This window comes from Furipterus horrens, unplaced genomic scaffold (assembly GCF_987537825.1).
Source record: "Furipterus horrens unplaced genomic scaffold, mFurHor1.1.pri manual_scaffold_17, whole genome shotgun sequence".
NCBI lineage: Eukaryota > Metazoa > Chordata > Mammalia > Chiroptera > Furipteridae > Furipterus > Furipterus horrens.
This window is the reverse complement of record NW_028327187.1, coordinates 82,558,160-82,584,022: the sequence shown is the minus strand read 5'-3', so window position 1 is coordinate 82,584,022 and position 25,863 is coordinate 82,558,160. Positions and strand designations below refer to the sequence as shown.

The 25,863-nt window shown below is 47.3% G+C and overlaps 1 protein-coding gene across 4 annotated transcripts in view; it reads right to left on the bottom strand.

Moving 5' to 3' along the window:
- Window positions 1–2,904: 2,904 nt before the first annotated feature.
- OTUD5 (OTU deubiquitinase 5) overlaps window positions 2,905–25,863 on the bottom strand; it is a 28,318-nt gene continuing 5,359 nt past the window's right edge. The window contains exons 2-10 of one of the 4 annotated variants that reach the window (XM_090264333.1): window positions 17,936–18,029; window positions 10,131–10,195; window positions 9,887–10,043; window positions 9,641–9,789; window positions 8,027–8,101; window positions 6,091–6,294; window positions 4,454–4,643; window positions 4,253–4,366; window positions 2,905–3,953 (exon numbers count right to left, since the gene is read on the bottom strand). In XM_090264333.1, coding sequence (XP_090120459.1) covers window positions 3,829–3,953; window positions 4,253–4,366; window positions 4,454–4,643; window positions 6,091–6,294; window positions 8,027–8,101; window positions 9,641–9,789; window positions 9,887–10,043; window positions 10,131–10,195; window positions 17,936–18,029 — 1,173 coding nt within the window. In that variant the 3' untranslated portion in view covers window positions 2,905–3,828. The remainder of the gene's footprint in view (window positions 3,954–4,252; window positions 4,367–4,453; window positions 4,644–6,090; window positions 6,295–8,026; window positions 8,102–9,640; window positions 9,790–9,886; window positions 10,044–10,130; window positions 10,196–17,935; window positions 18,030–25,863) is intronic. The other 3 variants (XM_090264334.1, XM_090264335.1, XM_090264336.1) reach the window with 3 other exon arrangements.

Here is a 25,863-nt window from a genome sequence, read left to right as displayed (position 1 = left end):
CGCCTCCCGAGAGAGTCACCCAGGGCGACAGCCCCGCCCACTTGGCTTTGATCAATCCGGACGCGGCACCTGCTGTACCCCAGCCAATCGGAACCAGCCCTTATTTGCATACCACCCTCGACGTTTCTAGTACCCCCTTATGCAAATACGCGCCAGGCTCTTCCGTGGGGGCGGGGCATTATGCAAATGAGGGGGCACGCGCGAAGGGGAAACCGGTTCTGGGAATCCCTTTGGCGCAACTGTATTTGTTTTGGTTGTTGCGCGGGGTTGTTTTTATATATGTGTGTGTATATGTATATATAGATATAAATTTATAAAAAAAATAACTGTACCTCCTCCTTTCCTAAGTGGTTAGTTTGCTGCTGCCTCGAGATTACCGCGGAGCTAACGCCAAGCCCGGCTTCTATGAATATGGGCCTATGGCTATCCAAGACCCCTGTTTCAGGAGGGTGCTCCTCACCAAGGACAATGGCCCTCCAGGCGATCAATGGACGGCTTCCGCCCTGAGTCTGAAGCCAGGGATCCTGGAAGATCCTGCTCATCTCCCAAGGATGGTAAACCCCTGACCGCCACCGCGGGGGGGACATGCTGGTCAAAGGCAGCATCCCAGAGATGGGGGCCTGTGGGGTTTTTTGTAGCCCTTAAACTAGACAGACCTAGCTAGACCTGGCTGTGAGCAGGTCTAGAATCTGGAAGGGGGGGGCGGGGGGGGGGCGTTCTTGAGGAGTAGGAGCATGTCAGAGCGGTGGTGGCTTCAGGGAGTGCTTCCAGATGAGAGACAGGGGCTGAGAGCTGGAAGAGGTGGTAAAATACCCTTAGTCACAAATTTGGTAAAAACAGCACTCATGCTGCAGAAAGACAGACACGCATTCGGAAGAGACACACACAGAAGTGTCACGTGAATATACACAAGTGCACACCATCACATTTGTGTAAACTTGTCCTAGACACACATGCAATCATGCATGACCATGAAGAAAGTGACATCCACTGTAAGGCATACTGCCAGACTTATGTCCCAGAATGACACAGAGACACTATCAGAGAAAGACAGGCACTCCAGAGATTCACACAGACCTACATTACCATCTGACAATGACACAGAAATGTCCATCAGACACACTGCCAGAACTTGTCACAAAGACACTGGCACCATGAGATGTGCCCTATCACAGACTTGTACTGTCCCCAGAGTCTGTCACAGGAAGCCACATAGATGCTTGAGACACACATGCACTGCTGCAAAGGCACATAGATGTGATGCAGCCACATAGATAGGCAGTGTCCCCCAAACAGGTGCTGATAGACCCAGTCACAGACACACATACCCCAGCAGGCATGCAGCACTGTCACTGACACTGTTCAGAAACAACTACCCAGAATCCATCACAGGAACACAAATGGACATTCACCCCATCAGAAAGAAACCACAGATGCACTATCACAGACCCACACAAACATGCAATCATCTCAGAAACAGACGCAAGCTGTCAGAGATAAGAGTCACTCAGTCACCATCTGACACACCTGGAAACAAGCTCTATTCACACAAACTAGAAACACTCTGTGAGACGCACATAAACACTTGGGACTCACCACAGTTACATATACACAGGCAACACCCAAAAAGCAAATACACACATGTACTGTCCCTTACTCATCCATTTATTAGGGGTCTACTGTAAGCCTATCAGACTCTGGTGGGATTGCAGATATTAGAGATACACAGGTAAGTCAGGCATCATAGCCCTTGCCCAAGAAGTTGATAGTAGTTATTGGGGAAGGAATCAAGGGTAGACAGATGGGAAAATGTGGGTGGCGTCACACAGGGCTTCTCAGAAGGCAGCCCTCTACACATCTTGAAAGACAAGACTGGGGGCTTGGGACAGGGGAAGGGAAAATTCTAGGCAGAGAACAAGGTACTTGGAGGCAACAAGTGGTAGGCAGGGGCAAATACTGCATAAATTTCAACAGTAGAATAAATATCGACTAACATTTGAGCTCTCGGAATATGCCAGGTACTGTGCTGTCTTTCATTATGTTGACCATATGCATTCTTTCATTGTTCACAACCAGATAGTTTGAGGTAGTAATGTTCATCACCCCCATCGTTCACACAAACCACTTGAAACTCAGAGAGCCTATGATTTGACCAAGGCCACACAGCAAGAAAAAGCTGAGGAAGGTTCAAACCAACTCTCCAACATACACATACTTGACCAGTAGATTCCAGACATCCCTCGCACAGCCACTCAGCCAGCCATGTCCTCACCTGTAGAGCTGGACATGCATCCTTTCTCAAGGGCCCCATTATTGAAGCACAGCAAGATAAGATGCTTGAAAAAACCTGGGGGCCAGCCATCCTTCTCTGCCCTAGAAGTTCAGGGCACAGAAGTGTCAGAGAACTGAGGGACATGAAAAACAAAAAAGGACTTAGCCATTTCTAGGCTTCTAAAACCCAGTGGAGGAGTTCCCATCAGGTCACTTCCACTGAACTCATATTGTTATGAAGCATCCGTTGTACCTTTCCAAAGCATTTCCTCATCAAATGATCACAAGGAAAGAGCAAACATTTATGGCGAAAGAGGCAGGCAGAGAAGTTGGAAGTTCAGTCCCTGCCTTCAAGCTCAGTCCTCTGTCCCCCTTATACCCCAGGAAATAAGGTGGGCCGGCTACACTGGTGCCAGTACTGAAACATGGGCAGCAGGCAAAGATGGGGCTTTCTTGGTGGTAAAAGGTCCAAAAGGTGGTTTAGAAAACAGTGAATCAAATATAAACACGCAGCCCTCAGAGGTCAAGTAAGTCTGTACCCTCACCGCCCCTGCCTAGAGACTGCCCCCCCACCCCCCAACACACACACACACACACACACACACTGCCCCACACAGTACAGAGGCACTCAGGGAAACTGACATTTGGTTTATTGTGCCAAGGACATTACAAATGGTGGATCTTGTCAACACCTGCAGGGCACGGGTGCCCCATCTGCCAAGGCTGCTCCTACTCCCCACAATCAAATCCTGGGCGGCGGCCATCATCCTCAAAGGTGCCCCCACTCCAAGATTCCGAAGAGACTGGTAGTGGTGGTGGTGGAAGCAATAGGAATGCAGTGAGGTCAGAGTCTCATTGTCCAAAGCCCACATCATGACACTTGCTGCCTGTGCTCCAGAGCTGGAGGCCAGAGACAGCAACCACATCTTTGTGCCCCCTCTGTGTGCCACGATCTGTCTGCCCCCAAACCAGAGAGATGTCACCTTCATAGAGTCAATGCTGTTGTCTATGTCATTCTTGACTGGTTAATTTTATAAGATAAAAGTACACTTTAATAAAGAAAAAATTCAACATTGAAGGCTCAGACATTCTTAGGGTACTGGGAAGGGGAATTCCCCACTTCTTCTTCCCACTTCCCTGGCATAGTTGTGGAGGTGGGATGACAAGATTTTCAGAACTTGGAAGGAATGGGGGTCAGGAAGGCTTTCTTCTGCCTAAATGTCTCTCCTCGGGGACTGCCTGGCTGCCCATTCATTTCTCTCTGTGTGCCTCTCGCCTACGTTCGACACCCTTGCCCGAGTCCCCTGTGAAATGCAGGGATAGTGCTGTGCAGGGGGCAACAGGGCACGTCAGCTGGCGAAGAGACAGGTGGTGGTGGTGGCAGCGATGAGAGGGGGCGCAGGGCTGGGCCAGCAAGAGGGAAGTAGGGAGGAGGAAAAGGAGGGGAGAAAAGGAAGGAGGAAGAAGGCAATAGGGAGAAAGCCAAAGAAGGTGAGGTGGCACTGGAGGGCAGGAGTAGTGGGAGTTGGGAGATGGTCTCCAGTCTCTTGGTCTCCATCAACTCTTGTCTGGGGGTGGATCTCTGTGCACTTTGTTTTTCTTCATACTGTCTAGGTATTCTTGTTGGGACACTGCCAGCACCGATGCTAGGATCTCGTCATCATCCCAGTCATTCAGACCTGCTAGGCAAGGAAAAAGAATGATGGAGCACCCTTAGCCTGCCTTTTCTTGGCCCTTCACTGATTCCTGACTCTGGAAAATCCTGTCCAGGCCCGTCTCACTCTTATCTCTAAGAAGGCTTCTCTGAGCCTCTGAAACCCCACTCAGAAGCCCTCTGAGATAGATCCCTAGGGCCTAAAAGATTCCCTTTTCTTAGGGAAATGGCCAGAGACTCCAGAGACCCCTCTCTCAGGACTTACTGCTTCTGCCATCTTTCCCCAGCTCCTGGATGGCCCCTGACCCCTAGATAGAGGAGGCTTACCAAAGGCGGAGGGGGACATCTGCTGAATGAGGGCCCGGCACTCCAGAGCAGGGTAAAGGGATACGAGGGGGGAAGTTGCTGGATCGGCCCCTGCTGAGAACTGGCTGCTTGTACCTGGGGCAGATGGGCAGTCAGAGGCAGGGCCCAGGACCAGGAAGAACCTCCTAAGCCCTGTATGCTCCCTGTCAGCTAGTCACTGACCTGGTGCACAGGGCGAAGGAGGTTTGGCAAGAGCTAAGACAGTGCCTGGGGAGGGGGGCTTGATGCCCAGCTCGGCATGCAGCTCAGGGTGCTCAGGTGACCGCTGCCGTGGGGACCGGCTAGTCCACTCCTCCAGGCCACTGGAGGCAGCGGCTGTGGCAGAAGTGCAGGTGGCGCTGGCTTTCCGGGGCTGCAGTGGGGAAGGAGGAGGAGATAAGAACCTACAAAAATTTCTACCCTCCTCTGCCCCATATCTGAGGGCTCGCTCCCTCCCAGAATCCTGGCTGTGACACAACTTCTATACAGGCCACCATCACTCCCAGTCACACAACGGACCACAGGATGAAGGTAAGCTCCTTAATAACTCTTCCTCACACTCTCACAGCCAGTCTGACAGGAAACCTATTACCTCCACCTTCAAAATAGACCCAGAGCTGCCATCTCCCCTAGCCTGTGCCATCAGCAGTGACCTGAACTACTGCAGCAGCCTCCTCCTTGCTGGTTCCCTATTCTACCCTTGCCACCCAGACTCCATTCTGTACTCAGCAGTTAGGGAGATCCTGTTAAATTTCCAATCAGATCCCATCCCTCCTCTCCTTACAACCCTCCACAGCTCCTCTCTCACTCAGAATAAAAGCCAAACTCCTCACCACAGCCCACATGTCCCTTCCCAATCTAGCCCCAGTGCCTCTCTGACTTCTGTTTAGCCATACTGGCCTCTGACTGCTCCTAAATCCCACCAGGTGTGTGATACCTCAGGGCCTTTGCTCTAGCTGGTCCTCTGCCTATCCCCACATATGCACATAAATTGCTCCCTCACCTTTGGCAAGCTTTTGCTCAAATCTTACCTGTTCTGAGGCCTACTCTGTCCACACTATTTAATACTGTGAACTCCCAGCTCCACTCAGCCCCACTTATTCACTGTACCCTGCTCTGTATGTTTTTTCATCCATACCACCACTTAACTAATTTATTCATTGTTTGTTTTTGTTCCACTCTGCAAAGGACAGGGATTTAGGCCCGCCTTGTTCATCAATGTACCTCTATACACCTAGAACAATACTTGGCATAGACCTACAACAGATATTGGTTGAAAGATTTACTCACCTTTTGCCAACATCTACATTCACTCTAAACTCCTTGTGATTTCTCGGATGTCTGTAAGTCCTGCCCCCTCCCTGCCCTAAAAATTTCAACCTTCCTGTGTGAAGAGTAGTAACTAGCCCCCATCTCCGCCAGTCTTCCAGCCAGGGTCAAGGGCCCCACTGAGGCATCTGTCTCTCTCAATAGACAGGGGACCACTGAAGGTGGAGCAGGCTAGACCTGATTTTACATTCTCAGCAGAGTCTGGCACATAAGGACATTCAACAAAAACTTGTCCCTCTGAAACTACCCATCAATCCTACATGTCACCACCAGTGACTGCTCTCCCTCCCTTACTCTGAGTGCTTGTTCTGCACAGGTGTTGAGAATTCTAAGGCACAACGCCAAGACTAAGGCCATGATAAGGTACAGACAGGTTTGGGAGCTTCCTCCTCTCCCAGATGTCAAAACTGTTCAGTTTTTTCTGCCTATTTTGGGGCAGAACATGAGAAATAATGGGTTCTTCGCCAAGCCAGTGACAGCCTAGGACCCACCTGGCTGGGGCCGCGAACCTGGCGGGCCTGTTTTTCCTGATCCCGCAGCCATTGCAGGTAGGATTCTCGAGCCACCTGCTCTTCAATAGCCTCATTTGTGGCCTCCCAGTCTGTGGCCCGCTTCTTGTCTTCCAGCATCTGCTGTTCGATCCATGATTCCTCTGATGTTTTTATGGCACTCTTCATCAGGGACTGTTCTGCAAACTGCAAAAGTGGGAGGAACAGGGATATGGGGAGACACTCTGAACTCTGGCCAAGAGCCAAAACTAGCTCAGGGAGGTGGGCCCACAGGCCCAGAAGAGAGGAGACAGAAAGGCAGGTACTCTTACTAAGCAACCCCCTGGGCAGGCTGGCTATTCATCAAGGACTGAGGGAAAGGAAGCGTGGGTGGTGGAACTAGTAGTTCCTAACTCCTACACTCAGAAGCCCTGCTCCCAACCCCAAGACAACTCAACTGAAGTACTAAGCCTGGGGCAGCCAGGTGCCCTCCAGCTTAGGCCAAAATTTAAAGACGCCTTACCCAGTGATGACTTAGTTTCATAATGCTGAGGCCTTTCTCACCTATGCTCAGATGGGACAAGGAGAAAAGATTACCTAAGAAGTTAGCTGTATGTGCATAGGGTGGAGGGAATAGTCAGGTATTTAAGGGAATAAAGGGGTAGTATCAGCATGATGTGAAGTGCTATGAATTGTAGGACACTGTATGAGAGTGCTCTTTGTTAGATTGTGAGATGCAACGGCATTTTAAAAAACAAAATAATAAAAAATATCAGAGCATACCCCAGGGAGTAAATGTAAATATTGTTCAACAAAATTCTAACATTATTTTAATGGACATATACACACTTCACACCAATGTGTGTGTGCACGAATTAATGATATAAAATATAATTTTTTTTACCTATGGGTAACAGTCCAAAAAGTATGTAGGGCCCTGGCTAGTGTGGCTCAGTGGACTGAGCACTGGCCTGCGAACCAAAGGGTCGCTAGTTCGATTCCCAGTCAGGGCACATGCCTGGGTTGCAGGCCAGGTCCCCAGGTGGGGGTGCTCAAGAGGCAATCACACATTGATGTTTCTCTCTTCCTCCTCACGTCCCCTCTCTCTAAAAATAAATAAGTAAAATTTAAAAAAAAAGAAAAGAAAAACCACACTCAGCATCCAGATTGTGATTTTTAATAGCATTCCAATAAATGGAACCAGGGCCCCTGGAAGAAATGTCTGGTTCTAAGGCCAAAGAAGGAAATATACAAGCTGAGCCTGGAGCACCTTTAGTGCCAGAAAGTAAGGAAGTGCTCAAAAACAAAAACAACATCAAACAACAAAAAAAACAAAGACAATTAAAAAAAAAAAAAAAAAAAAACAAAGACAAATTTTTTTAAAAAAACTCTACCACAATGATGGGGATAGTATGTCAAAGAGATGCAGGAGGCAACTAGACAGCTTCTAATAGCCCAAAATGAAACATTTCGAGCCTCTAAATAAAAATAGCATTGGATTATAACCCAAAGTATGAAATAAATAAATATGTCAGTCCATACTGAATAAACAAATGATTGACTAAATGGGGGACAAGAGACCAATTTCCCTTGTAGGAAGAATTCCAAAGAATTTATATAGATATTCTACCCTGAAGGAGATGGAGCTTAACACCCACTACTTAAGTGCAGGCTGAATATGACTTCTTTACAAACAATACAGTGTGGAAAAGGGGATGGGAAAAACAAGATTTTACATTGGAGAAAACAAACACTGCTTTTGCCAGGTGATAAGGTCAAAAACAACAGTCATATAAATCATTTTGACAGTACGTACTGTTGTTATGATGTGATGAGAATGGCACTTTACCATTGTGTTCTTCCCCCCTACAACCCATAACCCCAGTCTAATCATGAGAAAAAACATCAAATTCCAAAAGAGAAACATCCTACAGTATACCTGACCAGTACTCCTCAAAACTGTCAAGGTCATCAAAAACATGAAAGTGTGGGAAACCGTCACAGACAAGGGAGCCTAAAGAGACATGATGACTTTAGTTAATAATGTATCAATATTGGTTCATATATTGTAACAAATGAATAACATTCATCTGATAATGTTAATAATGAAACTGTGTGCAGGAGGGAGGAGGGATACATAGGAACTCTGTACTATCTTCTTAGTTTTTCTGTAACTCAAGGCATTCACATTTTTTTAAGAAGGAAAAAGAAATGAGTGATCAACCACAACAAAGTCTTAAATGTATAGTGTTATCTGAAAGAAGACACTCTGAAAAAAACTACATACTGTACAATTCCAATCATGACATTCTAGAAAAGGCAAAATTATAGTCTGTAAACAGATTAAAAATAAAAACAAGGAAATGCAGAGAAACTTTCACAACCAAGAGGAGCCAAAGGAGACACGACAACAACTGAATGTAATGTGGTTCTGGATGGGATCCTGGAACAGATAAGATCATTAGGAGAAAATTTAGGTAATATGAATCAAGTATGGTCTTAATATATCAATATTGGCTCATTAATTGTGACATATGTACTATGCTAATAAGATGTTAATCATAGTAGGGTATATGGGAATTCTAGAAGCATAATAATTCTGTAAAATCTAAAACTGTTGTAAAATTTAGAGTTTATTTAAAAAAGACAAAAAAGACAGCCTTGGCTGGTGTGGCTCAGTGGATTGAGCACTGGCCTGCGAACCGAAGGGTCACTGGTTCGATTTCCGGTCAGGGCAAGTGCCTGGGTTGTGGGCCAGGTCCCCATTTCGGGGTGTGTGAGAGACAACTGATCTTTCTCTTGCATATCAATGTTTCTCTCTTTCTCCTTTCCTTCCCCCTCTCTAAAAATAAAAAAAATATTTTAAAATAAACAAACAAACAAACAAACAAAACAAAACAAAAAAACCTTAATGTTGGTGGGTGTGTCGGTGTTAGGGTGTGTGTTTCCTAAAATGAGGCAGGAGCACTTTCTGTTTGTAGGAAGTGAAACCTGAATAGAAGATATCAAAACCCCCAGCAGACAACTATTTATGAGAGAGAATGAGAATCTGTGAATATGTGCTGGGAAAATGTACTGCCACCTTCTGAGCACCTACTAGGCGCTATCTGTATCAGCTGAGCTGCCAGCCCAGGTTATTTTTGAATACTGCCTTGGTCCCACAGCCACTAAATGTTGAGGCCAGGCCTGAACTTCAAGTCTGTGACCACAGATGTCTGTAATTGCTGAGTTTCAGAGGAGGATCCACATAAGTGCCAAGACACCCAGACTGAACTCTGGCTCTCGGTTCCCAAATGTGACTCCATATCCCAAAATGCCAACCCTCCATAGGCACAAAAGATAGGTGAGCCAGCTCAGACAGACAAACTGAGACCACAGAATGAACCTTGAGAGGTCACCTTGGGTGACTGCCTGATTTCATAGAGGTGAGACCTAAGGGGTAACTCAGAGAGGGGGCAGTTCATTTTTGTAAGCAAGGGGTAGAACTGAGACCCAAACAGAGGTTTCTGACCTTTAAATTCAACAGCCATCTTGGGTATGGTGACATGCTTACCCCTGGTTTGAATGATGGCAGGCCCAGCCCCACACCAATGGTGGCCTTGTTGGGATTCACCACTGAATTGTAGTGGATATTCCGATGGTAGCTGACACGGATGGGTTCGTCCTCATTTTGATGGATCCCATGGAATGTGTTGATGGGTTCTGCAGAAAAGAGAAGGAAGTAGCATCCACAGTGGATTGGGTAGGGCAGGCTCAGACCAGGTACAATCAGTCGCTCACCTACCCACCACAGAAGTACCTGTGCTGTACTGGTACACCTCCACAGGCCGGTTGTACATCTCCGCCATGGCCTGCATCTCAATGTGGTTGCCATGGCAGTTGTTTTTTCGTTTCCGGTTGATGTAGGTGGTGAAGTCCTCTGTGACATAGTTGGAGAAGTAGTCGGCATTCTTCATCTGCAGAAGAAATCAGAGGGTCAAGGTCTGTGTGGGTAGGAGATCCTCCCACTCTGCCCTTGCCCCAAGGTCTCTGCAAAGTCTCACCAGATAATCCATGCAGTGCTTTCGTACAACTTCATGCATGTCCTGGTCTCCATATACCTGGTCAGCTGTGGAGGCAGAAGAAAGGAGAGGCTGGGATCAGAGGTGCCACCTGAGAAGAGTTCCAAGTCACAGAACACCCTGGGGTGAAGGGCTGGGGGCCAAGGAAACTTCCTTTCCTACCCTATGGCCTGGACAGTTCTGGTCCTTGTGGACTGGAATGGGGTCATGGAAAAAGAGGCAGGCAGGGACAGTCTTTAATAAGAGTACAGGTGAGAGGGACATGACCACAGGCCTCTCATGCAGATGACTTGTCTAGGGCACGCCTGGCCACTTAGATAAGTCAACAAACATCTTAAGCCCCATAAGTGGCTTCAAGCAATATCAACTTCATATCCCTACCATCACTCTTCACATGAGGAAACTGAGGCTTGACAGAGTTCACACAGAAAGTGAATCTGTGACAGATTCAACTGTAGAATTCAGTTTGTCTGACTTCCCTGAGTCAGCATAGCCTTTACAGGTTGGAAAAAAAAAAAAGAAGAGAAAGGAAAACAGCTGGACTCTAAGCCCAGTTCTGCCAGGTACTAGTGAGCTAAATGGGAACAAGCTGGATGACTCCCTGGCAGGCCTTCTTGTGAGATTAATGAGATAATAGGTGTAATGTGACCAGCACTGGGCTTGAGACAGAGCAGTCACTCAGTAAATCAGAGTCCCCTTCCCCATAGAGGGGCCTAAATATGGGGCACTGTGAAGGTGACAGAACTGAGTAAAATCCTGCCTGTCTGCAAGAAACACATAGTCTAGTAAGAGAGATAAGATACACATGCACCTAACCAAGCTTAATTCAGTAAAGAAAGCCTGTGGACCAAACTGTTTAGGCATCATGGGGCTTTGGTCAAATGAAAAACCAGGCTCCCTCTGCCTTGCTTGAGAATCCTCACACATGCCTTCTCTCATTTCAGGATGTTCCTTCCATTCTGCCTGACTGCCTACTTGTCAAACACCAATGTGTTCTTTAATAGTTCCCCACCCTCCCAGGCACCTCTATCACCAGATTTATCAAAGGTGTGTACAGATTTCATCTGCCTGATCATACTTGGCTTCCACTGAGGGCAGAGGACAGTTCACATCCAAATCCACCCCTAGCTCAGTGCCCCAATACAGTGCAAGAAATCAGGAACAGTTTGCTGAGTGAATGGAGAAGCTGGGGGAGCCAGACACTCTTCTTCCTGGGAAATTAAGGTGGGTTTGAAGATGAGGCATGCCTGTCGTCCATTGGCTAAGATGAAGGGGAATTTCTCTTTGTCTCCCTAGAAGACCACTGCTCTGCCATCAGAGCACTGAGGCAAGGTCAGGTCCTACAGAAAACACTGCAGAATTCTTCCATGACAGCCAGTCTACCTCCGTGAAAAACTGCCAGAAGAATGCCCTCACTGCCCTCCCTTTCCCTCCTTTGAGGATTCTGTGAGATAAGGAGAGAAAGGCTGCTCTGAGATAGAAAATGGGGCCCATGCCTGCTCTCAAGTCCTCTTGGAGGTATGCAGGGACCTGAGGGGGAGTACGGGTTATGAAGGCAGGAAGGGGTAGCCCCATCACTGATGTAAACAAGGATGTGGGTTCTGTGGCTACATTCTCCCCCGCCCCCCAGTGGCACTTCCAGAAAGTCACATGCCCTGTGCACAGGCTGGGGGCCCCCTGCTGTTGCCTTTCTTAGAAGCCAGTACCACAGAGCCCACTGCAGCTGCCTGGCTGCCAGCCAGAGCTGCTTGACAAGCTATTTCTGTAGAATGGGCTTGGGCGCTGAGGAGGCAGTGCTGTGGGCCGCTGCAGTAAACAAGAACTGAAATGGGAGCGAAGGGGTTAAACAGCAACTGGCCTGCCAGGCTCACAAAGGTGGCTGAGCTGTTGCTAGGAGATAGATCTACCTGAGCTAGATGCTGGATGCAAGAAAATGAAAAAAGGAAAGAGGGAGACTGTGGGGCCAGAAGGGAGTTGGGGGAGAACCCCACGAGGGCCCCCACATCTGCCACAATCTGCCATTGACCCCTTTGCCTGGCAGAAAGGCTCTGCTGCCTCCTAGCTGTGTGGCACTGGACAAGGCCCTTAAACTCTCTGGGCTGCAATGTCCTCATCCATAAAACGAAGAGAGTAACTTCGCTCCCTTTCATAGGACACTAAAGATTACAGGGGACGTTTTGCCAAACATCTGAGGCATACTAGATGCTCAAGACACAGGACTCCATTTGTCATGAGGAAGACGACGACTCCTTCGGGTAGCTAGCCACCCACAAGTCAGCTAGAATGTTACTGGAACCACGTACTAAGGCTTTCCTAATTTCTGTTGTACCTCCTCAGCCAGAAGAAAGCCCCAAACCTGGAGTTTAGGCTTTCACTTGTGTACACAAGACCAGCTCTCTAACTTTACTGACACCAAAGCGCTACAGAGCCAACTTCTATAGTCGTACTGCAAATCTTCAGCAACCAAATTAATGTCAAACCAATAATACAGGCTTCACATAACAGGGTCCTTAAGTGTGGGCACGGTATGACCTTCTCTACTGATTGATACAATGTAAAATATAAACTTCTCTCCTCAATTCTAAGATGTAGACAGGTGGTATGATACATGTATGTAATCATGCTGGGTGGGGGGGGGAGACAACCAACGTCATGGATTATAAGATACACCGTAGTTTAGCGATCATTAATGTGGAAGAAAACATGTCCTCAGAACCAAGGACACAGAGCAATAGTACCTCTCCAAAGAGGGAGAGTAGAAGGATCTTTTTAACAATGTAAGATAGAAAAAATAAATATCCAGCGTGGACTAATAACACAGGAAGTTCTCATTGAGGCTCTTGCCTGACTGCTAGTCCCACCTCTGTCCTCTGGAAAGCCCTCCTCCTCCTCCCAGAAGATTGGCACAGGGGCTAGGGGCTGGGCTGAATTTCCTTGTGGGTGCCAAGGTAGGGGAAAGGGCCCAATGGACTTGCAGAGGTAGGGGAATTCAGAGGACTTGTTTTGATAGAAACTGAAACTCCTCCTCTTGCTGACGCTGCATTTGCGGGCAATCTGCACCTGCTCTCCCTTTCCAGCATCCAGCTGGAAGAAGGTCCCCCCACTACCTCACCTCTGTTCCAATCCAAAAAGGACTCAGAAATCCTTCGTACAATACTACAATTAGTTCTTTCAAGGCCTTTTTACATTCTAGCTCATTCTATCTTTAGCCCACCCCAAAGCCCAACTTTACATAGGAGGGATACTGAGGTAGAAAAATGTGGCACAGTTGGTCCAAGGCCACACATTTGGGAGGATGAAGGGGAAGCCAGGTTCTCAAGGACTGACTTCAAGCACCAATGCCCAAGATGACATTACCACCACTCCACTGCAGCTATTACCTTAATAATGTCCCTGGGGCCAGGCCTGATCTTGTCTACCTCAGTTTCCCCACAGAACAAGCAGGAATCAGCTGGCAAGGCCTGGAAGTGGGCAGAGATCGATTATAAATATCAGGGGCTGTACCCCCCACTAGGGCCACAGAGGTCAGCATGAATCTTATTTCCCCAGACCCCACTTCTGTCCTTTTTCTGAGTGTAGAGACACCAGGATAGAAATACACATGTACGCATACACACAGCCAGCAAGTCCTGCCAAAGATACTCCCTGAGGCCAAATTCCCACAGGACAACCTTACAACTACAGACAACTACCACATTCAACAAGTAGATGCCCTTGCCACCAACCAGGAAAGACTGAAGGCTGCACAAGATGTGAGGCTATGAAAACTGAGGACCCTGCCCCCTCCTTCCTAGCCTTTGCCAGGAATTGGAAGGGGGGAAGAGAACCAATAGCGCTAACAAATTTGCTGCAACCTCCCTCCACATCTGCCTGGGAGGAGGTCTCGAAACTGCCTCAGGTTCCCTAAAATGTCACTATTTGTCAAGGAGTTAGGTGGAGAAGGAAGACAAAAAAAACCTAGACTATCTAAAGGAGTTGAAGTACAGGGCCCTACCATTTGTTTTAAAGGCACCCGAGAACTGCCTCCCTGACAGGTTACTGCCTGCCTGCCTGCCTGCCTGCCTGCTAAAAGAGCCACAGCAAGTTCCGCTGAGGACAGAATAGGAAGCTTTGTGTCTGCAGGAAATCTAAAAACAAACCACATAAGTGTGTACACACAGCAGCAGGGGGAGACAGGGACCTGGTTTGCTCCCACTTCCCTCCTGGCCCAGTAGGAACCCTGGCCCCACTGAGATGAGCCAGGGAAAAAGCCTCACCTGCCTATCAAGCAACTGTGGTGCATACATGCCCAGTGGCCCCAACTACCCCAAATGTCACAGACTCAGTGGGGAGACAGCAGAACTCAGTCCTCTCAATAGTCTGTTCCCTGCGATGCTTGCTCCTCTATTCAGACTCCCATGGCAAAGATGGGAAGACTGATGGAGGCAGCGCAAAAGCCAAGGGAAGCTGGCATACATGGTGGCCCATGGGGATCTTCTCCTGGCTTGGTTCAACCTCAAACACCAAAGTTCTGACACTGGTCTGTGTGACCTAGATAATAGGGTCCTGGTTTTCTCTTGAGGTCCCAGTTTCCCCATTAATAAAACAGTCAAAACTGCTCTTAAGATCCATCCCTCTAAGGCTGATGGTCCATGTTCCAAGACCAAAAGGCCCAGAGGGGTGGGCCTAGCTAATGTTTCTGGGCCTCATTGCTGTAACATGCACACCCCCAGCTGCTTCTGCATGACCCATGTAGACACACACATGTGGCCTCCCCTTTGCCCACAAGAGGCCAACACCAGAGGTTTTTGCTGAGTCAAAGCATATGGGGAGAAGGAAGGAGGAGAGATGCAGACTCATGTTTCCAGGAGGAGATTATCTGAGTACAGCAGAGGCAGAGTGGACCACAGGATACCTCTGGGACTCAGGCTCCCACTTCCATTCCACCCAAGCCTTCGCTGATGCTCATGAGTCCCCAGTAGGGGGTGGTGGGAAAGAACTGGATAGTGGTTCATACTAGGGACACCCAGACCTCAAAGGTAAAACAAAAGGGTAGAAAACCACCTGCCTCAGGATTCCTAACAGTAGAGGGCCACAGGCTCCTAGTAGGAGGAAGTAAGGCCCAGAGAGGTCAAGGACTACAGCTGAGGTCACCCAGCCCATTGAGAGCTAAACTAAGAAGCTAGGGTTTTCCTAGGGCAATATGAAGAATGTGTCCTTGGCACCTCTGGATTCCCATGCCAGCTCTGCCACTAATGACCTGAGCATGTCATTTCCCTTTCTTGAGCCTCAATATTCTCACCTGTCTCATGGAATAATGATCCCAATTTTGCAGGTGAACCTGAAGCATCCAGCCTAATGTCCAGCAGAGTCAGGATCAAGGAACAACACAGTGTCCCCCATGTCTACAATCCCCCCTCCAACTCCCACCCTCAGTTATGTGCTCTTTTCATTGTTCAGTGTGTGCCAGGAAGTTAGAACATGTAGCCTTCTCACCAGAGCGTAGGGCAACTACCATCTGTCTCTGTCCAAGCGAGGCTGGAAGCAGAGAGGCAGGAGAAAATCTGAGGACAAAGTCCCTTCCCAGGCACATGTCCTGTGCACTCTGCCCCAGGGAAAATTCCAGACGAGGCCTAGAGATGCAGGGGCCATGTAGTTCTGGGGAGAGACTATGGAGCTTCTGAGGTTTTATGGAGAAAAGCCAAGGGCAGCTCAGTCAGGGGGAAATGTATAGCCATAGTGCTGATAAGGAAAGGCCTTCAACCTGCCATGGTCAGCTCTTCCTGTAAGCTCATGCCTCTTACTGGAAGGCCCCAACAGGGGGAAGGGCCACAGGATGTTTGGAGAAAATAGCTAAATGAACACATGAGCAAATATTGTTTTTGATATGGGTTACTGCACAAGCCAGGTCTTCACTAGCCCCAAGGCCTGCCCCAAAGACTGTTCAAGACCCAGATGCCCAGCAGCACTCTCCAGCCCTTATTTCACTTGCAGCCCTGCTTACCCCACAAGCAGCCTGAGATCTCAGAACAGGACCTAGCACTGAACAGGCTCCTACCTATTTTTTCTTTGCTTTCTCTTGGACCAAGATGCCTCCAAACCTCTTTCACAGGAAACACCTCAGGGAGAACATAGACTTGAACCATAGGGGTAGGAGGGTTGGGAATTTCCGAGCCCAGCAAAGACCACTGCCCAAACCTCCTCTGTTTACTAGAAAGGAGGAGGCAATCACTCACCCCACCTAACCTTTCTTTCACCCATTCGACAAACATTTGTGATTCTGAGGCACCACTGAGAATAGCATTCAGGCTTTACCAATGTTACTGTTCCATAAGGGACTTCTACGCTGTCAGGCACTAAAAGGATTTATTGAAGTCATCTCACTTAACTGTCACAACACTGGGTCTTTTAGCCTCATGTTACAGGCAAGAAAGAGGCTTAGGATAAAAAAGCTGCTTGCTCAAGGTCACATGGACAATCAGTGGCACAGCCTGGAGTGGAGCCTGGTTCAGTCCAGCCCACCAGCAGGCATGAGGGGAAGAGGGGTGTTCCCACAGACTGAGAATAACAGACCCAGAAGGGGTTTAAGGAGCCCTTCAGAATCAATACTACTTCACAGACAGGACAATAAAAGTTATGAGTGAGAACCAAAACAAAAAGACAGGGCTTCTGGTTCCCAGCTCAAAGCTCCTATCAGAGGGTACTTTAAAAAAAAAAAAGATTTTATTTATTTATTTTTAGAGAGAGGGGAAGGGAGGGAGAAAGAGCGGGAGAGAAACATCAATGTGTGTTGCCTCTTGTGTGCCCCTAACTAGGGACCTGGCCTGCAACTCAGGCACATGCCCTGACTGGGAATCAAACCGGCAACCCTTTGGTTCTCAGGCCAGCGCTCAATCCACTGAGCCACACCAGCTAGGGCCAGAGGACACTTTTTATGGAAGATAACAGAGCCCCAATAGAAGAATCAGATCACACTCCCAGCTTCCCTTGAATGCTAGCACAGGACCTCAATGACTGTTTGTTGGGTTTACACTGGATACTAAATGGTATTAATGAATTATTAATTTTGTAAGGTACAATAATGGCATTTTGGTCATGTTGAGAGAGACAGAAAGACAAACAGACCGACCTACTGACTGGGACCCTATTTGTCAGAGAGAGATACAGAAATATTTACCAATGAAATAATCCAACTTTGGGGTTTTACTTTCAAAATACTCACTTCAGAAGAAGGGTGGGCAGGGCAGTGATGAAACAGGGTTGGCTATGTGTTGATGACTATTTGGAAGATGAATGATGAGTATATGAGGGTCTCTACTTTTGTGTAAGCTTTTTTTTTAGAAAAAAGAAAAAGGTCTATGATCCCAAGGTGAGAGTAGTGTGCTGTGGTTAAGAGCCCTCAGACTAACCTAACCCAGACTCCAACTCCTAGCTCTACCATGTACTACTATCTGACCCTGGGCAAATCATTCCCATTTCTGAGTTGCATTTCTCATCTGATGGAAGCAATGGTCCTGACACTTACCCAACTTAGGGAAGAACTAAGTGTTTCCTGTAGTGCCTGACAGAGCAATCTGTCCCTAAGTAATGTTATTTTTCTTATCAGTATTGTGCTATTATTATTACTCTCACACCATCACACTGCCTCATGACCAAGGGCTAAAGGCCAGATACTAACTTGAGGATAGGGCCTGGAGTCCCTAAAAGACCAGATAACTCTGTCCCCAACCCCGCTTCAGGGGTTACTCCTGACAACTAATACACTCAGGCGCAGCCCTAGGCCCCTGAAGGCTGAGGCAGAGACTCACCTACAGCCCGGAAGAGACAGGCGCCGTCCTCCTTCATCTGCTTGATGATGAAGCCCTTCTTGTCTCGCAAGGCCTTTTCAAACCAGTGCTCCTGCTGCAGGGAAGAGGTGGGGGGTCAGCAACAGGAAGGACCTGTACCCCATCCCTAGAGCTCTGTCCACAAGCTCCTGAGGGGCCCAGCTGATTGGCTGAGAGGACACTGGGCAGAGTCAAGTTCTTAGCCCTGTTTGACCATTCCATGCATGTGGAGCAGGAGACCCTTTATTTTAAGGAAGCAGTTATTGTGTGAGCAGAAGACGCTCCCAAAGGGGCCCCAGCTGCATTCTGCCTCCTGCTAACCATGCTGGAAATCCAATGCTAGACCTTCCCCTAGGCAGCTAAAGGCCCAGGGCTGGGAAGTACAGGAACGATAACCTGGCTCTACTTCAAGGAGTTTCACCTGGGGGACCTCTAGCCACTTAGGGTAGATGTTGAGAAGGGAGTGATAGGTAAGATCTTGAGTCCCACATATAGCTAGGGAATTCCAAGATCTAAGGCAAAATGTATGCAAAATGTTATTTTACTTGTGATTGAACACATTTAACACACATGCACACACACATGCATATGTATACAAACATATGCACAGAAAGTAGGGAAGGCTATGTAACAAAATATTATCCCTAAGTGTTGGTATTGCAGGTGATTTTTCTTCACTTCCTTCTTTATAAGAGGTATGCAATCCCTTGCCCAAGAGTCCAAAACTCACAACACTCTGAAAACCAAAAGTCTTTATCTAACTAATTTGGCATCATTACCTGACCTGAGCTGATGATAACCTATTTATTCCACTTGGAGGTGAACAGTCAAACATTTCCATGGAGAAACACTCAGGTGTATGATTATGAGGTGCTGCCACAGACCCCCACTGGAGGTGTCATAGATACATAGCATACACACCAAGTGACTTCTAAATTCTGAAATTTTTCTAAATTCCAAAGCTCATCTAGCCCCAAAGGTTCATATTAAGAGAACCTGTACAAATGTGCATTTTCAAATGTGTTTTTAAAAATAATGCAGAGATGAGAAGGGAGAATATGGAGGATTTTTAGGGCAGCAAAACTACTGTGTATGATACTATAATGGTGGATAAGTTTGTCCAAACCCTAGAATGGTCACCAAGAGCGAATCCCAGTATAAAGAATGGATTGTGGGTGATTATGATGTGTCAATGTAGGTTCATTAATTTAATAAATGTATCACTTTGGTAGGGGATGTTGATAATGGGAGAGGCTATGCATGTGTGGGGACAGGAAACATATGGGAACTCCCTGTGCCTTCTGCTCAATTTTGTTGTGAACCTAAAACTGCTCTAAGATATAAAGTCTACTAAAGAATATAATGCCCACGTATCACTTAAAACATAATTTCCATTTCAAAACCAAAGAAACCAAAAGCAGACCTTTCCCAGGCCCCTCACGCCCTCTGCTGGCCATCCGAAGAAACCAGTCTGATCCAGAATCAGGACTAGGAACCAAAAATCACAAGCTTGCTTCTTGGGGACACCACCCTGCCACCCTGCCTAGGGATTTATAGAATCCAGGCAATTACCAACCAGAGGGGATCACCCCTCTGTAGGCCATTTCCCCCAGCTCCGGTGAGAGAAATTCCTGGCGAAGTAAGAAGCACAAGGTTTGGAGGCCAAAAGCTGAGTTCCAACCCCAACTCTGTCACTCACTTGCTGCATGATTTTGGGTAAGCTCCCTGAACTCTCCAAGCCTTCCTTTCCTATCAAATGGGGGATATGCGATATACCTGAAAGAACTTTCAAGAGGCCCAGAGGAGCTTCAGGACCAGAAAAGGCTTTGGAAGTAATGTACTATATACTGGTTAGGTGGTCACCAGTCAGAAATGAAGGGGTGAAACCACCACAGAGATAATGTACAACTGAGAGGCCCTCAGAAGGTCCCAGGTGAGTGGCTGGACAGAAGGGGATGAAGAAGGGTGACAAGGGAATACCCAGCAGCCCCACCATCAGGGCTTACACCCCGGGAATGTATGGCTGGTTGACTTTCTAAAGATGACAAAGGCACTGGGAAGCCCTCAATGGGCTTCCATGAGCAACACAAAGACTGTTGTTTGTGCACAACATTCCAGCAGTCCAAGTGTCCCTCCTGCCCCAAAGGCTGTGGACTAGTACACTTCTGCCAGTTCCCGCGGGGTCAGCTATCTCCCAGCACTGCAGCACCTGCTCTAGCCAGGGGTCTCTAGCAGAGAAGCTGCCAACTATGGCTACAGCCTCAGACTAGACAGAAGGAAAAGTTTTAAGAAAAAAGAAAGGCACACAACAACCTCTTGCCCTCAAGTGTTGGGGGAAGGGAGATCAAAGGGGATGAGAGGGGCTCCTACTTACTTATCCAACAAAGGGTTACCAGGCAGCTACTAAGTCAGACCTTGGGCTGGCAATGAGGCCAAAGAAATGAATCAGACTTGCCCTCTGCCCTCCATAAGCTTGCAAACTGCTACAGGGGTGGGGAAAGAGGCAATGACTACAAACAAGTGCAAGCAGGACTGTGAAAGAGATGAACACAGGGCTGCTGGGAAATACAGAAGGGACCTGACCAGTCATTAAGGCTGGAATCTGAAAGGAGTTACCACCTTAGCAAAGGATTAAAACACCAAGACCTCCAGAAAAACTTGTGAATTGGATAAGAAATCACTTCTGCCACAAAGCACCAATGATGCTAGAGGCCAGTAATGAGTTCAGCAGAGCTAAAGTCCTGGGTAGGACTATGAAGGTAAGCAGGGCAGGGCCAGGAAGAAAGATGAACTCATATTAGCTGAATGCCTTCCCCACGCCAGGTGCCAGATACAAAAGGTCACCTCTTAATTGTCCTTACCGCACCCCAGATGGCAGGAAGCATTATCCTTTTTTTTCTTTTTTTTTTTTGATATTAGTTCTTATTTATTTGTTACTCTTAGAAAACCTCATTTTTGACTGGACTCAGACTTAGAGGTAGAAGCTCTCAGAGAGGACAGCCTGCGTCTCTTGGCAATCTGTTCCTGGCGTTTTTCTTTGACCTCCTTCGTCCTCTTAGCCAAAAGTTTAGCATATTCTGCAGCCTCTTGTTTATTTTTCTTAGTATGTTGTTTCTTCAGAGCAATGCACTAACGTTTGTGTTGCAGGACACATGAAGTAACAAGTCGCTGAATCTTAGGTGCTTTAGTCCTAGGTTTCTTACCTTCTTTGTTTAGGGGCTTTCTCACAATGTATTGGCGGACATCATCTTCTTTAGAGAGGTTGAAAAGCTTGCGGATCCTGCTAGCTCTTTGGGCCCCAGGCGCTGAGGCACAGTAGTATCAGTGAGACCAGGAATATCTTTCTCCCCTTTTTTCACAATGACCAAGTTGAGAACGCTGAGGTTGGCGTCCACAATGCCACCCCGAACAGATTTGCGCTTTCGCTCTCCAGTCCTCCTGGGTCTGTAAACAGGAATGGCCCTTGCTCAGCAGCAGGCGGCCGTGGCCGTGGGTCAAGACCCCCTGCTTCATGAGGAAACCTTGTTTGTCATTCCCACCACTGATTCGAACCACATAACCCTTCCATTCTTCACCTAGAGTGTCAGCGGCAACTTCTGTGGCCATACGCTTCTCATAAAAGGTATGAAGTTTGTGTTCATCATCCACTTCAATAAGTTTCTGGCAGCCAGTGGCTGGGAGAGAGATGTTCAGCTTCATCCTGAGGCACCCGAATGCCTCCGAGGCACCACGAAAAAGATGGAGCGTTATCCTCATTTTATGAAGGCAGAAAAGAGCTGGAGTTTGGGCATCAGCAAGACCTAGTATAGGTAACAGGGGCCTCATGAGCCATAGCATGGAGACATAATTGGTAGGCCATCCTGAGGAAAGTATGGTTTGTCCCTAAAAATGAAGAAGGCCTGAGTATACCCTTTGCACAAGCAGGGCTTTGGTCCTGGGGCAGCCAGAGTGGCATGTGGGCCTGGATCTCAAGGCCAGGCCACAAGCCACGCACTGGTTTTGGCACCAGCAGCCTTAAGATCCCGGGCTCTGGCTAAAAACCCCTTCTCTCTCTCCCTGTAGGATAAGGAAGCAGGGAGATCTTGGTTCTGGGTTCCAGAAAGTTTACAGTCCCAGGAGCTTCTAGCATAGTCTCTTCCTTCCCCCAGCTGGACAGGAGCCTCCAAGAAAGGTGCCAACTTGGAAGTTGTTTAGGAAAATGGCCCAGGAAGCACAGGCTGGTGGAAGTGAGGGGTGGGGGCTGGCCCAGCCACACAGAAGTTTAAGTTACATCAATGCCCTCGCCTTAGGAAGTCAAGTACAGACCCTCAATTTTGCAAATCCACTACTGACCCTATGGGCAAGTTCATCCACATCTCTGAGCCTCCACAAGGGGGCTGGGCAAAGCCCTCTGACACCAGTGGATCCCAGGTGCAAGACTGCAACCTACTGGTCCAAAAGGCCAAGAAATGTTGAAACATACTATGGGACCCAACTGACTTAAGATTCCAATCCAGCCCCATCTATTAGCCATGCAATGACCTGCTCTGAGCCATAGTTTTCCAATCTGTGAAATGTTATAACAAACCTCCCGATAACAGGGATAATGGGCAGACTCTGTATTACAGGACTCTGCCCAATAGGGGAGCACTTAATGAGTTCCCTTCCCCTCCCTGGAAGGAAAATAAAAACACCTCTGTTGTAGGCTGAATAATAACCACCCAAACATATCAGGCCCTTATCCCTGGAACTTGTAAATGTTACTTTATAAGGAAAAAGGATCTTTGCAGGTGTGATTACGTTAAGGATGTTGAGATGCAGAGATTATCTTAGCGTATCTGGATGGGACCTAAATGCAATCACAAGTGACCTTAGAACAGTAGAGGAAGATCTGATACAGACAGAAGAGGAAACCATACATAACACAAAGAAGATGTGAAGACAAATGGATGTCAGAGTGATGGGCTTACAAACCAAGGCATGTCGGGAGCCTCCAGAAGCTGGAAGAGGACTAGGTTCTCCTCTAAAACCTCTGGATGGAGTGCAGCCTTGCCAACAGTTTGATTTTGGACCAGTGAAACTGATTTTGGACTGCATGCCTCCAGAACTGTAAGAGAATATATGTCTGTTGCTTTTAACCACCTAGTTTGTGATAATTTGTCACAGCAGTCACTGGAAAATAACACAACCCCCCTGGTAGCATTCCTGGTATGAGCTGTGAGGCAATGCCATATGGCTATCACATCCACCTCCTAGGGAGAGGGTTAGAATCAAGGCAGCAATGGCCTAGACTCCCTCACAGTCTGGAAAGCTGCTGACCCTACCCATCAATAAATAAGCTGCCACTGAAGGGGGAAGGAAGCAGAAGATGGTAGCAGCAATGGCAATTCATGGACAAATGTCTTCCCAGAGCCCATGGCAAAGAGTTATTTAGTATTCTGAACTTCACAGCTCTGTCCCAGCAAGCCTGGTTGCCAAGACCACCCCTCTCTCCCCTGAAACACCCAGGAACCAGCAAATGGCTCAGCTCCATGCTCAAAATACAGGCAACCTGGACCGGCCAAGATGGAGGCTTAGACTGACACAACTGTCTCCCTCCACAGCTAAGAAAGACTACAACTAACGCAAAACCAGAAATAACCAGAAGTTCCAGAAAAATAAAAATACATGGAAGTCCAACGTATGAAGTTATAAACAAGTGGTGCCTGTTTATAACAGGTAGGAGGGGCGAAGCCGGGGCGAACAGGTTAAGCTGTGCTGTAGGCGGCCGCAGCGGCAACAGCGGCGGAACTGCGAGAAACACCAGGGGAGCAGTCCCGGCTGCAGTTGAGACTTATCAGCTCGCAATTCTAACACTGGGGAGGGCAGATACCCACTGCCTCGGACTGTGAGGCCCAGAGGGCGTGGGGACAGAGGAGGAGGCTCCCAGTCTCTCACCTGAGAGTAACCACAGGAATCTATCTTGGGCCACCGCCCCTACACAAAGCACCACAGTGTGGTGAGAAGGGTCGCTGGGTAGTGATGAGTGCTCAGGGCTCTGCACCCCATAGCATAGGAAGTGTGACAGCACCGCCCAAGAAGGAAAGAAAAATGAAAATGGTCAGAATGGCAGGAATAATGATTGAAATACCAATCACACAGCTAACCAAAAAGAAAATACAGGAATTAACCGATGAACAAATAGAAAATCTTTCTGAGGCTCAGTTCAGAGCTATAGTCATAAGGCAGCTTACAGAATTAACAAAAGATATTGAACAAGACGGGGAAGGAATGAAGGCTAGTCCTGCTGAAATGAACGGAAACACATATGAGACAAGTGGTGAGGGAAGGAAAACCAGAGATCAAATCAACAAATCGGAACATAGGGAAGGAACAAACAGTCAACCAGTGCAGAAAGAGGAACAAAAAGTGAGGAAAATGAGGAGAGGCTCAGAAACCTCTGGGACAGCTATAAGTGAACAAACATTAGACTTATAGGGTTACCAGGTGAAGAAGAACTAGAAATTAAAAAATTATGTGAAAAAAATAATGAAGCAGAACTTCCCTAACTTGGGGAAGGGAATGGACTTACAGGTCCAGGAAGCACAGAGAGTTCCAGAAAAACGGGACGCAAGGAGAACTACTCCAAGACACATGATAATCAAAATGTCAAAAATTAAAGATAAAGAGAATCTTAAAGGCAGCAAGAGAGAAGAAAAGAATTATGTACAAAGGGGTCCCAATTAGACTATCAGCTGATTTCTCAAAGGAGACTCTACAGGTAAGAAGGGGCTGGCAAGAAATATTCTAAGTAATGAAAAATCAAAACCTACAGCCACGATTACTCTATCCAGCGTGCTGTCATTCAGAACAGAAGGGCAGAGGAAGTGCTTCCAGGACAAACTAAAACTGAAGGAGTTCATCAGATCCAAACCACTGTTATATGAGATGTTAAAGGAACTTGTTTAGAAGGAGGATCAAAACTATGAACATTAAAATGAAAACTGTATCACAACAACCAACAACAGAAGCTAGGGAATCAACACAAAGGCAGACTAGGTAGGCAACAAGAGTGAAAAAAGAATTATAGGTATGGGGAACATATTGGGGGAGGTCAGCGGAGAGTGGGGAGGGGGAAAGGGAGGGAGATGATACAGGAATTAAGAAGCATAGTAGGAGGGAATGGAGTAGACAGGAAGAGGTTAAGAAGAACTATATCCGCAACCAATGGACATGGACTAAAAGGGGTGGACAACTGGAGGGAGGGGGGTCACTGGGTGGAGGGGAGCAGAGGGAAAAGAAATTGGGACAACTGTAACAGCATAATCAATAAAACATATTAAAAATAATACAGGCAACCCATCCAATGAGAAACACAGCTGCACTGTTCTCTTGAGGACTAACACAAGCTCTTCAGGGCAGAGGGATGGGAAAAGAACAAGGCTCTAAAACCTAATGCCAAGTCACTGTTGGGTGGGATTTTTAAAAATGAAGATTCTATTATTATACAACAAAAAGAAAAGTACTGATCTACGCTGCAACATGGATGAGCCTTGAAAACATTGTGCTGAGTGAAAAAAGCAAGTCACAAATGACCACATATTGCATGATTCCAGTTCTACAAACCATCCAGAAGAGAAAAATCAATCAAGACAAAAAGATTAGTGGTTGCCAGGAGCTCAGAGGGGATGAGGCGACTGGGGGATGATGATAACGATGAAGGGTTTCTTTTTGAGGTAATAAAACTGCTCTAAACTTGACTGATCATGGTGATGGATCACTAAAATCCACTGAATTGTATACTTCAAATTGGTGAATTGTATGATGTGTGACTTATGTCTCAATAAAGCTGCAAAAATTTTAAAAAACAACCCAAGAACCTATAGCACTGGCCAGGGAGAAGGAAGTGGAACACTGCTTGAAACTTCATAGCATACCCCCAAGCCAAGGGG